Source organism: Colias philodice, chromosome 7 (assembly GCF_061535455.1).
Source record: "Colias philodice isolate Cphi_HAF_F1 chromosome 7, ilColPhil1 Martin Lab GWU primary, whole genome shotgun sequence".
NCBI lineage: Eukaryota > Metazoa > Arthropoda > Insecta > Lepidoptera > Pieridae > Colias > Colias philodice.
Genome location: NC_143092.1, coordinates 2,311,666 through 2,328,294, shown reverse-complemented (window position 1 = coordinate 2,328,294; position 16,629 = coordinate 2,311,666). Strand labels below are relative to the sequence as shown.

Sequence of the window (16,629 nt, the reverse complement as noted above, 5' to 3'; positions counted from 1 at the left end):
CATTAGCAGATATATAATTCTCGATACCTACCTATTGTTTTTTACGTAGGTAAAAAGTAAAAACATGTACATTGAAAAAAAAGCGGTATTTAAATCCCATCAACCTGTATAACATCGGTGACCTTTTTAAGGTCACGGTCCTAAATTAAGAGCCTATCGAATCTTCACGAGCATAATTAAATAATTTGCACTAACTCGATGTAACGTTAGTCTCAGTGGCAACTCTAATTCGCTCGGGCGCATTTAATAAATTCAGTGTTATTTTCCTTGTAGATAAGTCGCATTTATAATTACACTACCTAGACGTATGTCTGTCTAGAACCAATAACCTTAAACGTCCATGACAAAGTTGAAAGCACCCTGTGTACGAAATTTTTCGCAATTTGGGCGCCATCTTGTTTTTATTTTTTTTGTGTCGAAACGTCGGTAATCTTTCTCGTTTTTACTTACAACGTTTCATTCTTTTGTTCGAAATTTTAATTGCAATAGCGTTATACGCAAGCATTTTGACCTGAATATAAAGGGGTAAGTAGGTAAATACCACGTATTACTTGATAAAAGCAATAAGTTTTTAAAGTTTTAAGCGTCGTTATTTTGAAAGCGGTAAACTGGCTAAGTGCAGGTAGGTTTTTTTGTGCGACTTGTTCCGCCAGATTTGGTTAGTTACTGACGTACATATTTATAAAGCTGTATGACTAAATAATTTCCTCTTTTAATTATTTCAGTATAATCATAATTAAAATTTGTTTAAATAAAAACGAACGTCAACGTTGTAGCTGTATTACCTAGCTATTTATTTTGATAATGAGAAAATTATTTCAAATTATGTGGGTAACATAATATAGACGAAAAACAAGCGAAAATCATAATATTATTATGTAAAATAACACCATATTCTGTTTATTAGATTTTAACATTGAATCCTAATTTCACCGATGAAATCTATAAAAATATTGGAGATAAAATCATAAATTAAAATGCTCAAGTTAGATTTACTACTATAATGGAAGAAGTTTATAAACTGTTCGACGATTTAAATCAAAGGAGGTTTGATCAGAATATATTGTAATGATTTTCACGTTTCTACGTTGATAGAGAGGTACCTCTCTATGCCTCAGTAGTAGATACCTAAACAAAAGGAAAATTCATGGTTTTAACTTCAGTTAAGATAATAATATTATATTCTTGCTGAATTGGACTAAGTGAAATTCCTATTTCCTAATGTACATAAAGTCCATAATGTAATTCAAAATACATAATTTAAAAATATCATTTAAACCTATTACCTAGGATTTATACCTATATATCATATCTTTTATACAGGTAGTAAAGGAACAAATGTATCAAGAGTCTCAAAAACAATGTGCCTTCCGTGTGGATCTAATGTGTATTTGAAGCTGCTTCGAAGATTATTGTTCAGAAAAAGATTGAAGGCGCGGACGCAGAAAAAGTACAAAAAGTTCGGTGAGACAAGTTCAGAGTATTATGGCGTCAGCAGCGGTAATTTGGTAATTATTTACTTTTTTTTGTAATTATAAATAATGATAGAATAATGTTGGTAGAAATGAATGAGTGAATCAAAGATTGCGAAAGAGAGATATGACGACCGTTGAAATATTAAAAAGGTACAATAAGATTCACTTTCATCTTTAATATCTAATAATTTATTATAATTCATTATGGAAGGTTTAACTTGCTAAATATTAGATATTGATAAAATGAAGAATCCTACAAAATATGCTTGTTGTAAACCTCTATCTGATTTATGGGCAGTATGCTATGAGCCAAAAATTGTGTCCCGCGTAAATACAGGCTTTGAAAAAAGAACGTTATTTCTTTTATTTGGGCTAGAAACAAAAATCGTCTGTTATTACAGAATAATGTGAACTAACGTTTATCAAAAAATTATAACATTTAGCTCAGATTGATATATTTGAAAAATCAATAAGTCCTAATTTGATATCAAATGAATGTGACCCCTATCACCTATGGTTTTAATACCTATTATTTAGTAACTTAAAATGAAATGCGAGTAACTTCTCATTGACCTTTTAACTCAACGCAGGCTGCGTAGTGCACAGTCGTTAATGTGGCTGTTAATATCAGGTGGCCCACCTGCTCCTTGCTCTGCTATAAAAAAGTTAAACTAACATCAATCTTATACAACCTTATATCCTGTGCAAGTAGACTTGTAGTCGTGCAAAAAATCTATTTAATATAAGTAATTATAGGTATACCGTGGTATCAGGGCAGAAAGTAACTTTTTCCCAGACCAAAATTCACGTAATTTCGTCAATTTCAGCGTCAAAGAAGAACAGATACAAAACATAGTATTCTGGCGTCAATAATTAAAGTGATATAAAGTATACCATTTAAATAGTCGTACACTAATTACTAAAACAAGAATTCTATGAGAAATTATTCGCAATTGATTGCATACCTGGAGACAGAATAATCTTTGTAATCGCAATATTGTCCTCGGATGCCACACACGTTTGATGTTATGTGAAATGTGAATCATGCCAATCGATTATGATAACAATATTCTAGTAGCTAGATCCAGGAACCAGTATAATAAGACCTCGCTATTGTATGGTAGTATGGATATTAGAGAGATCAATCTATTGGCCCTTACTGCATCTTTAAAGCTAGACACTAATACTACAGTATTGCAATATATTTCCTAAATATATTGTAATACTGTGCTAAGTAATACATATACATTTTTGATATAACCATAGTTGGAAATATTGATATGTATCGATGTAAGCTGAACATAAAAAAAGCTTTTGATAATATATTGTACTAGCTTTCCGCCCGCGGCTTCGCCTGCGTTTTCAAAGAAAAACCCGCATTGCTCCCGTTCCTGTGGGATTTCCGGGATGAAACCTATCCTATGTGTTAATCCAAGTTACCCTCTACATGTGTGTTCATAGTAATCTGTACACATACAGTATACACATTACACATACATACCTCACAAACTTTCGCATTTATAATACTAGTAGGACATAGAGATAATATTATGTAGTCCGTAGTACATATTATCTCTATGTAGTAGGATGGAAAAATACCTAATACGTTATACATACCTACACATATATTTCTCGTCACAATCCTTATCTCAATAAACCCAGGATATGGCGAAGAAATATCTAGAAATATATTATATCAAAAGCTAATTAATTAGCTTTTGTGATTATTATGTACAAATTTTTATCTGTAACCTATAAAATAAGCCGTTGAAAGTCTCGTTGAATATTATTTATTCCGAGCTCCGGTTTTGACCTTAACGGGTGAAGAAAATTCAATTTGTAGTCAATTTATGGAGCAAAGGTCTCGGGTATCAATAAGTCAATGTTTTAAATTATGTTTAACAAGAGGTTGTTTATTCTCTATACCAGTTTTTAGTGATGTGTTTGAAGCATATGAACGTGTGGTACTCATATGAAACGAATATGCGTGAATAAAATTTTTCATAAATCGGTTCTTGATTATGTATTTGGCTTTGAACATAATAAGATGTTTGAAATTTGTAAACAAAATGTTGAAGTGTATGTTATTAAGATAATAAAAAATTACACCTTATATCATTCACAACACATTTTATACAAAATTAATTTTCTCAGAATATAAAAATATTTAATACCTTACTAATTATAAAAATTCCGTGAAGCGTGGCTGAAAATTTTCAGAAAGGCTAACGTTGTGCACTGCTATGATGTTATTAATAAATAATCCTCGAGTACATGCTCTTAAAATGTTCTAAAAATTTCGTAAAATAACACGGAATATAACACGACTCGACAAAAAAATTTTCGTTCTTTGTCCTAAAGTTTATACTATTATTTTCCAGTTAGTTATGCACAAAAACGAAAAGAAAATACCTTTTTTCGGTATAAAGTTTGCTTTTGTGATAGTTATAATAATAATACTCATTTTTCAATTTTTTCATAAATTTTAATTGATTTTAATATTTTTAAAAAGACCACGCGGTGAGAGTGGGTTAACGTTTACAATGTGCCGCTAGATGGCACCCGAGTGATAAACAACCATCAGGTGTTATTTACAAGCCCAGAATAACTTAAAATGTCGTCACGAAAGTGCAAATACGATGCTGATGCATTTTGTTTTATATGTGGTCAATTTATTAAAGTTCGAGACGTGAAATATGAACTAAAGACATCTCATGTTCTCTGTGAAGCCTATGAAGCATATTTTGACTGTCCTGTACGGAATGAACATAAGCCATGGGCTCCACATGTTGCTTGTAGTTATTGTAAAAGGTGTTTGGAAGGTAAGGCAAATTACAAATTTTAAGGCCATGGGCTGCAGGATGTCATTAAAAGTACATATGCTGCATGCTCATTTGGATAAATTTAAAAACAATATGGGAGCCTATTCCGAAGAGCAAGGAGAACGTTTCCATCAGGACATCATAAATTTTGAACAACGCTATCAAGGCCAATTCAATGAAAACATGATGGGCGACTATATTTGGGGTTTATTGAGAGAAAGTAGCTATGAACATAAAAGAAAAATTAAAAGTGTGCACTTTTAAGTTATTTCCCACTTTTCTGTAAGCTAATTTGATAGTAAAACTTAATAAAAATAATAAACATTTTTATTTCAATAGTTTTATTTTCAATCAAAAATTAAAATCCGAGATTTTTAAAAATTTCGTTCAATCAGTCTTCTAAGCACAAAAGCAAAGTTTTTCATGCCATATATTTTTTTCCGTCTAATTACGACCTAAACTACCAAATTTAATGCTTTGCAATCAAAGTCAAATTTCATGGTGACCCGTTGTAATATCTAAGCTTTAATAGGAATTATTTTTCACAAATCATCCTTAAGCGTGTGTAACGTCTTATTTATTTGACCTTTGTTATCCACAAAGAAAAGTATTGAGTAAACGCTACGTTCCTAAATATTATACAATGTTTTCATTCCTTTGATCTCTCACACAAAAGTTATTGAAGAAGGTTATTACAGGCTTACATTATGCACACTCATTGGATCCAGCGCTTCTTTTAACGGACCATACGAATACCATGGATATTGTACAGATATGTTCATAAATAGACTAAGCTTGCTACACAAACTGCAGAACTGTACTATAATACTTGGAAACTTGAAAATGACGTTATTGGAGAGGACGAATAGGAGCCATTTTAGGAATGTCAGCTTCCCAAACCTGAAGGAGGTGAGTAATTTTCTTTATTTTTTTTTGAGATCTTTAAAGATTAGATGTTAGACACTACTGCTAAACTGTTCATTTGAAAACAAGTTATGATTATGATGAAATAATATGGTTAAATTGCATTATGACAATGATTCTTTGCTATATCGTCGAGATCTCGAGGAATGAGCGCCGTGATCAGTACCAAAGTAAAATTTGCAATAAAAGGGGAAAATGAAAATGCATTTAAATTAAATATTGTTGTAGTTATTATTTATTTTGATATTGTGTTCGATGTCAGAAAGTTGAGAAGAGTTTAATTTAGTGAATATGATTCAAGGTAACCTAGATCGCTCGAAAATGTTTCAATAGCTGGGTCCACACCGGATGATCCAGTGATCCCGCGATCCGCGATCCAGGATCGCGGAGCATGGATCGTGGATCATGTTAGGCCGATCCACTTTAAAAACTTGCGATCCAAAATATGCGCTCCAAGTGATCCTAAGGCGATCCGTGATTCAGCCAGTCTAACTCTTGTACGATATGGAGTCACACGTACAACGGCGGCGTCTTGCCGTTGCAGCAGTAACTTTTATTATACTGAAATGTTTGCGCAAAAAATAAAAAAAAAGAAATCGACGGTTTTGGGTGAAACAATTTTATAAAAATCGATTGGCATCTGGGACTCAGCTGTACGCAGAGTTAGTTTCAGATTAAGTTGAACACAATTTTGCAAGAATGAATGCTAATCAATTTGAGATATTCGACTTTCTGAGATGTCCATGGTGAGGTGGATCGCGCGATCCAACACAACCGTCCACACCGCGCGCATCACGCAACTGAGGCACCTTTGAAGCGGGTACAAAAACCGCCCGCTAACGGATCGCACGAGGTAGGGATCGCGCGCGGCAAAACGCGTGCATGGATCGCGCGCGGCACGTCCACACCGCCCGCATCTTTGGATCGCGCGCCTGCCGCGCGCGATCGGATCGCGGTGGATCGGCCGGTGTGGACCCAGCTAATTATCATCATTGGTGTAAGATTTTTGGATTTACATGGGTCCTAATAATAATAATTTTGTTTACTTCAATACTGTACTTTATACTCGATAAAATGTTTAATTAGTAGTTATCTTAAGGAAATAAAATGTGACACGGAAATCTTATAGAAAAGTTAATCTACTGGTACGTAAAACTTACATTTATTTTACGGCCCTTACCTTACTTTAATTAATTGATTTATTCGATGAATGTCGTTCTATTAGAAAAATTCTTGTATATAATTTAATACAATATTATGTTTACTTACGTTATTTGTCTCTTAAAGAAAATTGTATTAGCACAAATGCTATTGAAATGAAGCCAATCAGTAGATATTGTTTGACACTAATTTTCAATGTGTTATTGTCTATTTTTCCTCGTGCTTTTTTCCTATACTCATAATTTTCCATGAATTATATAATTTGCCCCAATTTCAAGGATATTATACCAGGCAAGTTCCTCAGGTGATTCTGTTAGCATTATTGCTAGTACACTAGATGAATAAATTTCAATAAGAGTTCCATTGTAGGAATATATTGCGGTAAAGTATATTGTCGGTAATATTACTCGTAAGGTCGAAGATACGAGTATGGTAGGGAAGATGAATATTGTGGTAGATTTTAGTAATAAAATTGCACGCGTAGGTAACCAAACGTACGTATTACGCAACGTATTAATTTTAATACACTATGAATCGTACAACATTTGATACTTGTAAATTGAGAGATATATTTGGAAATGTTCTAGATTCTTCACAAAAAGAGAAGTTAGCACTAAATGTACACTTTCGTGAAATAAAAACAAATAGTTCGAAAAAATATTTCCATAGCCACGAATTTATGGAAGTTTCCCTTCCAAATAGTTGAACATATTATTAAAAACGCACATGGAAATATTAAGACAGCTATAGGAAATTGTTATTTTAGGGATTAATCCGAAAATAAAACCGTTTGATCCCGATACGGGAACTTTCACCGATAAAAGGTGAACGATTTATCAAAGCTGAAGCGTTTAAATCGTTGATCCATTTAGTTTTATAAATCGTTTCCAATTCAAACGGAATGTGCATTGGAAATTCTAGTGAAGTTAAGTTTCTAGCGTCTAGGTTTCCTGATAGGTTTATTGTCGGATTTGAGCGGTGAATCGAAATACTTAGGGCTCAATGAATTGGAATTCGGTAGAAATTGGAAGTATTATGTACGTGTACACTGTACGTGTTTGTACATATCCAGAACTAATAAATTCGCATTAGTTATGAGGATTTTCTTGCACAATGGCGGCGATGCTAAGAAAACTTCACGTAGTTTACCGTATCTGGGTCAACTGATTTTACCACATTCTCCTTTAATGGTACGAGTTTATAGTTCAATAGTGGAAGTTTAGATTCGACATCAATGGCGCACTCTTCCCTGGAAAACTCTTCAGTCTTCTAGAAATGTCATGAATAGCTATGAGCTCAATAGTTACTAATTTTTATATTTTAGATGATTCACTTCAATGACTGTTAAAACTGGAGACTTAATTCGAGTATCGTTACGAGAGACGGTATAATATACATTTGTGTGGTAGTTGTATGTGCGACTTGCGAGCAATTATTTTGATTTATTACGTCCCCTTGTTTGTTACATTCAAAACAACGCGATGAAGAGCTTTCTCATTAGAAAATATAACACTAGAAATTAACGCTGGTAATGCTTAAATGGAAACAAACGTATCTAACGTCTATTTCTTGTTAGCAATGGAGGAAGTTTTATATATCATGTGAATGTTTTATTCAATGAGCCGAGATCGTCGAGTCGGAGTTACATTTTTCCTTTTCCTTTTTTCTGAAGAGTGACAAGATATGTGTAAATGGATTGTAATATTTTAGCGATACTCGCCAACTATTTTGTAAGGTTTTAGCAATAGTCTGCCAAAATTTATATTTATCCTTTGAGTTTACTTATATTGGTGACGTTTAGTAGTATTTCTAAAAATCTGAGGATACCCTATTATCCTTGTCAATAAATACATTTACATGTCTAGTAATGATATCTTCCGTAATCTTATAATGGTATACGCATTTGCAGGTAACAGGTTTCGTAGTGATGTATAGAGTTTTTGGTTTGGAGTCTGTTGGAGAATTGTTTCCTAATCTCATGAGGATACGAGGCAACACGCTCATAACTGACTACGCGCTTATCATTAATGATATGCCCAAACTGAGAGAGGTAATATAAACAATTAACTAGATAACATTGTATAGTTCTATTGTTTGGAAAACACTCTGAAATTACTTCGTCTGATTTCGTATTACATTTTTTTCAAAACGAGATTTTATTGGGCTGCTCTCTCTGTAATTATTGCCTACTAAGAAAATGTTTTAAAGGAATTCTTTAAAATCTTTCTATTTCCAGATAGGTCTATCAAATCTACTCAAAATTGACAGAGGTGGAGTAATCATCTGGACTGGTCCGTTGACATGTTACGTAGATTCTGTCAACTGGGGCGTTATAGCACCAAACGCAAGGCATGTACTCAGTGCCATGGACCCGTATAATAGCTGCAAGACCATACCTTGTACGTGCTCTACTAATGCTTCTACGAACTATTGCTGGAATAACAGGTAATTTTAACTTTTAAGTTGCATTGATAAATCTTAAAAAAAAAAGACGTGTGGCACTCGAGGACTGCCGCGGTAAAGCATGCAATAGCATGCTATGCCTTCAAGCCACACCTCCGCACCCGTCGGAGTGGGGAGCGTGAGGTTTTTCGTTACGCAATTTCTGGATTCGGTCCCCGCGCTCAAGGCCCGCGATAGAAGCTATGCAATAGCTTAAAAATTAATGATCAATAGCTAGCTTCACAACTTCTCAAATTGACACATCATTTACAATTTTAATTTATTTTATTAGTTATGAAAATAGAATCCAAATAGTGTTGAAAGACTTTATCAGTAAGTTGTGAAACTGGCGCTAGAAGTTTTAAAATAATAATTTACCAGCCATGAGCATAAGTTAGTTCAGTTATAATTTCATCTCTTTTCTTGAATTGATTAGAAAACTGTAAGTCGTGTATACGACAACAAAATTTAGCGCATTAGTTAATGAACTAGATCATTATGCCTTAGAAAAGGTGTCTTCGATCTACACGCCTGGACAACAGGTAATGTATAATATGTTTTCCGAGTAAAAATAACTTATGAACAAAAAAATATATTTGCGAGGATATCAGTTTAGTCTATTTATCTTAATACACGTCTTGCTTAGCTTGTGACTAGAGAGCCTTGTGTGGAAAGTTCCAAAGTTAATTTTATTCTGATAAAAAATTATTTCAATCTTGTTTACCTTTTTGCATCTTTAAACATGCCATCTAGCTAGGATTTAGTGGTTTACTACAAAATAAAAGAAATATATTTACTTTCTCGGAGTTAAGGTAATCCATTAAAGCATTAATATTTATATTAGTAAGGATAATGTTGATAAGAGGCCGACCGAAGTAGAATGCTCAAGGGAAGCCCTTTTATCGTTGCACGTCGTTTGTCAAAATGGAGCCCTTATCACTTATTCTGCTGAATAAATTCAAGGATTATAGGAACGTATAATATTTGAATATAGTAACTAAGGCAGAAAATTTTATCGATTTATTGATGATGAGTTTCTCCTTATTTAATTATTCAAAGAAACAAAAGTTTCCATGAACACAATTATGATTTTACAGGCTTCCCTAAATTACTAATTATTGAAATAATCATATAAAATAATAGTTTATTTTATTAAAATAATGTAATCAGCGCGTGGCAATTTATTCTTAGATAATAAAATAACATTTTTCATTTTCCAAATTCCAATTCCACACGACATCGTCTCATCATCTTTTAGGAGCGTTTCTGAATCCTTTGATCCATTATATTTTCATTCAATTATTTGTCTACTGCACAACACACAGTATCATGAAACACAAGCCATACTTCAAACATAGATAAAGACATTCCCACCCGTTGACAGGAAATGTCAGCGATTCCTCGAAGGACCCGAGGCGGAGCAGTGTAGCCCTGAATGTATCGGTTGCCGCAGAACCGACGCAAAGAATTGTTCCTTATGTCGATATTTCACATACAAAGGGATGTGTGTGCCAACGTGCCCGGATGGAACGTGAGTATTAATGTGTTTGTGTGTATGGTGTGACGACACGTGATTTGTGTTCATGTAATATGTAATTGTCGCCTGTAAGAGGGTTATATAGGTTGGTTAATATGTTCGCAGCAATGCAAATGGTACGTGCTATAAACCATAGGTTCTCATTGAATGTCTAATATTCTAGTGTATGGTAATTCAATAGCAAACCTAAATAGAAGTCGGTAACCATACAAAAATGACTTTTAGGTCTTGCCTTGTGACGCATTCGCAATTAATATTATTTACAGCACAATCTCATTATAATAACCGACTGCAAAAAAGGAGGAGGTTCTGGAATCTGCCGGAATATTTGTTTATTTATTTGTTTGTAAAATCAATTCCTTTAAAACTAAAGTTATACAGTTTCGTGTATATTATAACCCTGAACCTTTAGAATATACAACAAGAGAGATTTATTTTTGGTAAAAAGTTTATTTTAGGATACAATAAACATTTTAGCAAAAACAAATCTCTCCTATGTTAACTTAATTTGGCTTAACAATATTGGATGTCAGCGGCCGCAACTAGGTTAGTCCCGTATTATTTCGATCTCCAGGCTTTCAATTTTTCTATTTTTAACCATTTAACTAAAAAATATTTTAAAACAGGACTAAAATATTTATAAAATAAAAGCTTAATGGGGTTGAATGATGTTCAATTGTGTAATTGTAGAAATTTTAATTGAAATACTAAAAACCTTCTCAATACGGTCATAATTCATGAATGTCATCCAATAAATCGCTTAAATCGAAACCGTTACTTGACTAAGGAAAAAATAAAACATGATCACGTACACCGAAAACAAGCAATTCTAAGTACCTCATTTAGAATCGATACAGAGCCATTATTCAGGATTTCACTTGGATATCGGATGTCGAATTCGAGGGAATTACGAATTTAGCTACAGATATAACGTCTCCGTTCAAAAACAAAGTATTTTAATTTGTTTTGCTTGTGTTTTGTTTGGATCGTTTTATCGCTCTCTGTTAATATTTGTTGTGAACGTTTTATTGGGAAATTATTAGATGTTTCATTTTAAGACATTTTTAACTTTGAGTAAATACTAATTTGTGGTTGTTTAAATTCAATGTATTTCATTTTGAGTTTTAGATTTAAACATGTTTTAATTAGGTTTTAAGACCTGAGCATGATGTGAAGATCTTCAGAAATTTTGGGTGTCGAAAGTATCTAACTACATTGTTGTTATCAAGTTACATTGTATCCAACAGTAAGTAGTAGTAAAAGAAAAAAAGTAGTGTGTCTAGTAGTGATATCACCACCATATTGATTTCTTAAAATTAACACATTATAAAGATACGCCAGTGCATGCAAAGTAGGTAGCCATTAACACCCCCCAACGGTCCAGGCCTTGTCGCGGCGGAGGGGCTCAGTAGCTCAGAGTTATGGCCCTCTGAGTGAAGCGAAATTGGACCAGCGAGGGGCTGAACGGCTGGTTTAGAGTCGGGGAGATTCGACCGGCCCGACGGCCAGGGCTAGGTGTGGCCCAGCGGCCGCTGTGTGCGGCGTGGGAATGCGGCCAGAGGTCGTGGCTTGGTGGACCCCGTGTCCACTAGGCAAAGGTGGCGCTGAACGGCAGTTGGGGTTGGAAAGCCTCGACTGACCCGACGGCAGAGGTCCTATTTGCGGGCCAGAGAGGAGCCGGCTTTTATGCGGCGGTGGATGGCGGCCAGAGGTCGCGGCGCGGCGGGCTCGCTGTTTAGCAAGCCACGCCGTGCAGCGGAGGGCGGGATCCCGATGCGTCATTATGATGACGCGCGGAGACTCCTGCAGAGAGGTGTGGGGCGGCGGCCGCTGTAAAACGGCCGTCTGCCAACTCGTAATCCGGTCCGTGGGGCCGGACCGAGGGCCGCCACCTCTGGTGAGGTGGGGGCTGCGAGGTAATCTCTATAAAAGTGCGCCGGAGGGTCCCCCGACGTGTATTTCACACATTGGAGTACCTTCCGGCGTGCACCCTCCGGCCGGACGGTGATGGGGTCGGAGGTTCGGGGGAACGCGGATGATGGAGCGGGGAAAGATCCATTGTCTGCGCGTTGGTGGCGTAAGCCTTCGTTCCAGCAGCCACCAGCGAGGGGGGTTCTAGTGGTGGGCCTGGAAACGGGCATCTGCTGGGCGGGACACGCGGTAGAGTCGTAACCGTTCCCGCAGTTCCGTCCAAAGCAGCGCGATGGAACAGAGTGGGGTTTTAGTCGGTAGAAATCCGACATAACCACGGCTCCATCCCCGGGAGCCGGGGGTATCTAAGAAGATTTCCCCACTATAAAAAAAAAAAAAAAAGGTAGCCATTAACAAAAAATAAGTACTTACAATATTTCTTTTTTGGAGTTTATTCTGTCTCAGATTGTTTTCAAACCTACATTTTACCTATTTTATATTATAAAATTATCCTTTAAAATACTGCTTATAAGTTATGCAGCAGTTAATTTCATAGCCGTTAAGTTTGAAGTCGGTTCGTTACGTTGTTAAAAAGTTTCCTCGTTACCTTTCATTTTTTAGGGTTCCGTAGCCAAAATGGCAAAAACGGAACCCTTATAGTTTCGTCATGTCCGTCTGTCCGTCTGTCCGTCTGTCCGTCTGTCACAGCCGATTTACTCGGAAACTATAAGTACTACAGTGATGAAATTTGATGGGAATATGTGTTGTATGAACCGCTACAAAAATATGACACTAAATAGTAAAAAAAAGAATTGGGGGTGGGGCCCCCCATACATGTAACTGAGGGATGAAATTTTTTTTTTCGATGTACATACCCGTGTGGGGTATCAATGGAAAGGTCTTTTAAAATGATATAAAGTTTTCTAAAAAACATTTTTCTTAAAGTGAACGGTTTTTGAGATATCAGCTCTCAAAGTCGTAAAAAGTATGTCCCCCCCCTCTATTTTTATAACTACGGGGTATAAAATTCTAAAAAAAATAGAGGTGATGCATGCTAATTAACTCTTTCAACGATTTTTGGTTTGATCAAAGTATCTCTTATAGTTTTTGAGATAGGTTGATTTAACTGTAATTTATTATATTTGCTGCTACGGAACCCTTTGTGCGCGAGCCCGACTCGCACTTGGCCGGTTTTATTTTTATGCATTTAGTTCTAGGTGTATAGTTGTATTGGCGTTTATAAGAAATAGTAGCTTTTTTCAATTGATATTATAAATAAATCATCAGCCAAGCATTCAGGAACTATAATTAAATAACTAGGTAATCGATTTGTCCTATTTTTTACTTAACTAAAATTATGTATTGTAACTATATCCAATCTTCCAGGTTACTGGTATGAGTCTATGAGACAATTTATATAAATTAAAATCATAAAAAAATAAGGACAAAATTACAAAATTATTGTCCCCTCTCAATTAACTTCAATACACTGAGTAGGTAGTTAATCAGTTTATTCGTGCAAAAAATTAAGACCAGCCTGGACAAAAGTTAATTGTAACGTTCATTTCAGGATTGTCCTAACAGACAGTAATTACTGTGTGACAATAGATGAATGTAGACATTTGGACCGCTGGCCGTGGAACAATACATGTGTTTCCGATTGTCCAGAAAACTACGTCAGATTTACTAATTCGGGATTGGTGACCTGCGAACCATGTGACAACTGCCATAAGGTAATTATACTAACGGTATCAACACATCCCTAGTAAACACACTCAAATCTTGCGGTATATTTTCATTATTTTCAACGAATATTTTATTTATGTGGCCAAAAGATCAAATGCTTTTACCTAATGGTTACCGACACTGAGTTTTGGAATCTTTTTGCACGTCTTTGATGTTTTAATTCATTTTAGAACATGAAAGAACCACGTTTGAATCGTTGTTATACCAATGTTATGTTTGATCATTGTGCGAAGAATAGGTAGGTTGTTAAAATTTCTCAGAGTATTGTAGAGTGGAGTATTGATTTACAAATATTCCGTCCTCAAATATTCCGTCTTGTAAAATCTTTAGGAAATATTCTTAACATCTTCTTTATAGTCTAAAAATAACTTTCTTTCCAGACTTGTTACAACTTAACGGTACAGACTTTAGCGTCGATCCAAGCAGCTGCTAAATGCGTCTTCGTAAAAGGCTCTTTAACTATTCACATAAGAGCTTTACCAGAGGCGATGAACGAGCTCAGATATTATTTGAGGAGCATCCAAGAAGTATCGGACTATATAGAAATACGGGGCTCGATTGTTGTGACGTCTTTAGAGTTCCTTCCATCTTTAAAGCGTATTCGTGGAGATAATCTGTATAACGATAAATATAGTTTGGTAGTTCACGATATGCAAAATCTGCAAACTTTATTTCTTCCAAATGTAACAGAAAATTTAAAAGTAGACAAAGGTACCATGTCGTTTTATAGAAATCAGATGCTCTGTATGAATCAAATTGAAAAACTTATCCATGCGTTTCCCAAAACGCCTAGTTTATTGGACATACCTCAAGGATTAAACGGTTATAGTGGTAGTTGTGATGAGGTTTCTCTAAATTTGACAATAAAAGTAAAAAATGAAACTGCTGCCTTAGCCAAATTTTACCCACAGGCTGGAGCAAATGTTCACTATACAATTTTATACGTAAAAGTTCCTCATGGCTTACACAGTATAGCCGTCCCTGAAGCATGTAGTGAGTCAGACTGGAATGCTGTCAGTATACATACACCAGTTGATTATGTAGTGGAATTGGAATTGACATCACTCGATCCAGCCACAACATATGCTATTTGTATTGAAAAATACGACCCCACACACCGACACTTGGCAAGGAGTTCAGTAGAGAAATTTACAACATCAGTAGGAAAACCTAAATCACCTTTTATTATTGAATTAGCCGCTTCATCTTCTGACGTCGTCGTCATCCGATGGGTAGACCATTTAGACTATCTTCCATACATTGTTAGATATGAATTAGATGTAATGTTGATTGATATACACAATGCTGACGTTAATTCACTAGATCATTGCTCAAATAATATTTACGATTGGGAAGAAGATTATTCAGTACACGCCAGAGTGATGAGACCTCCAAATAATTATGATAAGAGCTGTGAATCTATGTGTGGGATGTTATCAATGGTTACTATTGGTGCGATGGTAGATGAATATTTTGATGTGTGTCATATACTTCGCGATTGCGACTTCGAAAACGAGAGACCAAGGAACATGTCAGTGGGCTCGTATGTTAAGAGTTTAGCTTTAAATTTAAATGGCACAAGAAAAGATTTCCAAATAGGAGGATTGGCGCCGTACAGGGATTATCGTTTTCATTTGAGAGCGTGTACGAAGGATAAGTGCAGCCAATCTGCCCGGAGCGTTGTTAAAACTTTGAAGTCGATGAATGCTGATATTCCCACGATCACATTTCTCAGTGCAAATGAACTCGGCTATGTTTCTGTAAAATGGGACCCACCTAGTGCTATAAATGGTATAGTATTGTCTTACACAGTTGAAGTTTCCCCAGCGATTAAATTTAATGATTATAGTTCTCTCCTTCCACATGCCGTCTGCGTTCCTGGAAACATAACAAGTTTGATAATTAAGTCGCAAATTGCTAATAAATATATTGTGCGACTGTGCACTAAAACTCTCGCAAATAGTTACTCGTGTGATGAGAAGAAGAAAGTAGTTGTGCAAACGCAAGTGTTGACGACCTGGTGGCTATCAGGCGTTTTGTTTGGAATCTTTATAAATGTGTTTTCTTTTATAATTGGTTGGCGATGGAAAGCCAGAACTAATGTAACAGATGATGTTCCACTGGTGGATGCCACGTCTATGTATCGTAATGAAAGTGAACCGCCTGCTATTATGATGTCAGACTTTGCACCCATTTATACTATACCCCTAAGAGAGACTCGATTTGATTAAAGTGATGTGTACCAAATGGTATTTAATAATAAGATAATTCAATTATGATAAGAATTAGGTTAAGGATTGCAATGATAATGAGGTAAATACTAGTCTTAACTGTCGATATTAAATAAATTGGCTGTATTTATATACCAGTATTTTTTATTCACACAAATCAATATATGAATAAAGGTAAGTATAATATAGTTTAAGCATGATAAATAAACTTAATTGACTCTCTTTTTAATTACATACTTCGCCCGTTAAATAACTTGATTTGCTCATTCAGTTATTTAGCACATGAAATTAATAAAATTGTAAGCGACTGTAACTAAATAATGTAGAAAAAAATAACTGAAAATTTAAAACGACTTGGCCGTCGTTATTCTCATCTGCGA

At 35.2% G+C, this 16,629-nt stretch overlaps 1 protein-coding gene across 1 annotated transcript; it reads left to right on the top strand.

Moving 5' to 3' along the window:
• The first annotated feature begins 200 nt into the window (after positions 1 to 200).
• Positions 201 to 16,374, top strand: LOC149486926 (insulin-like growth factor 1 receptor). Its single transcript, XM_089696977.1, has 8 exons — positions 201 to 525; positions 1,324 to 1,508; positions 4,996 to 5,206; positions 8,292 to 8,432; positions 8,619 to 8,827; positions 10,209 to 10,355; positions 13,843 to 14,005; positions 14,399 to 16,374. Exons 2-8 carry the CDS (start codon positions 1,486 to 1,488, stop codon positions 16,247 to 16,249), a joined length of 2,745 nt encoding a protein of 914 aa, XP_089553103.1. The 5' UTR covers positions 201 to 525; positions 1,324 to 1,485; the 3' UTR covers positions 16,250 to 16,374.
• Positions 16,375 to 16,629: the final 255 nt, after the last annotated feature.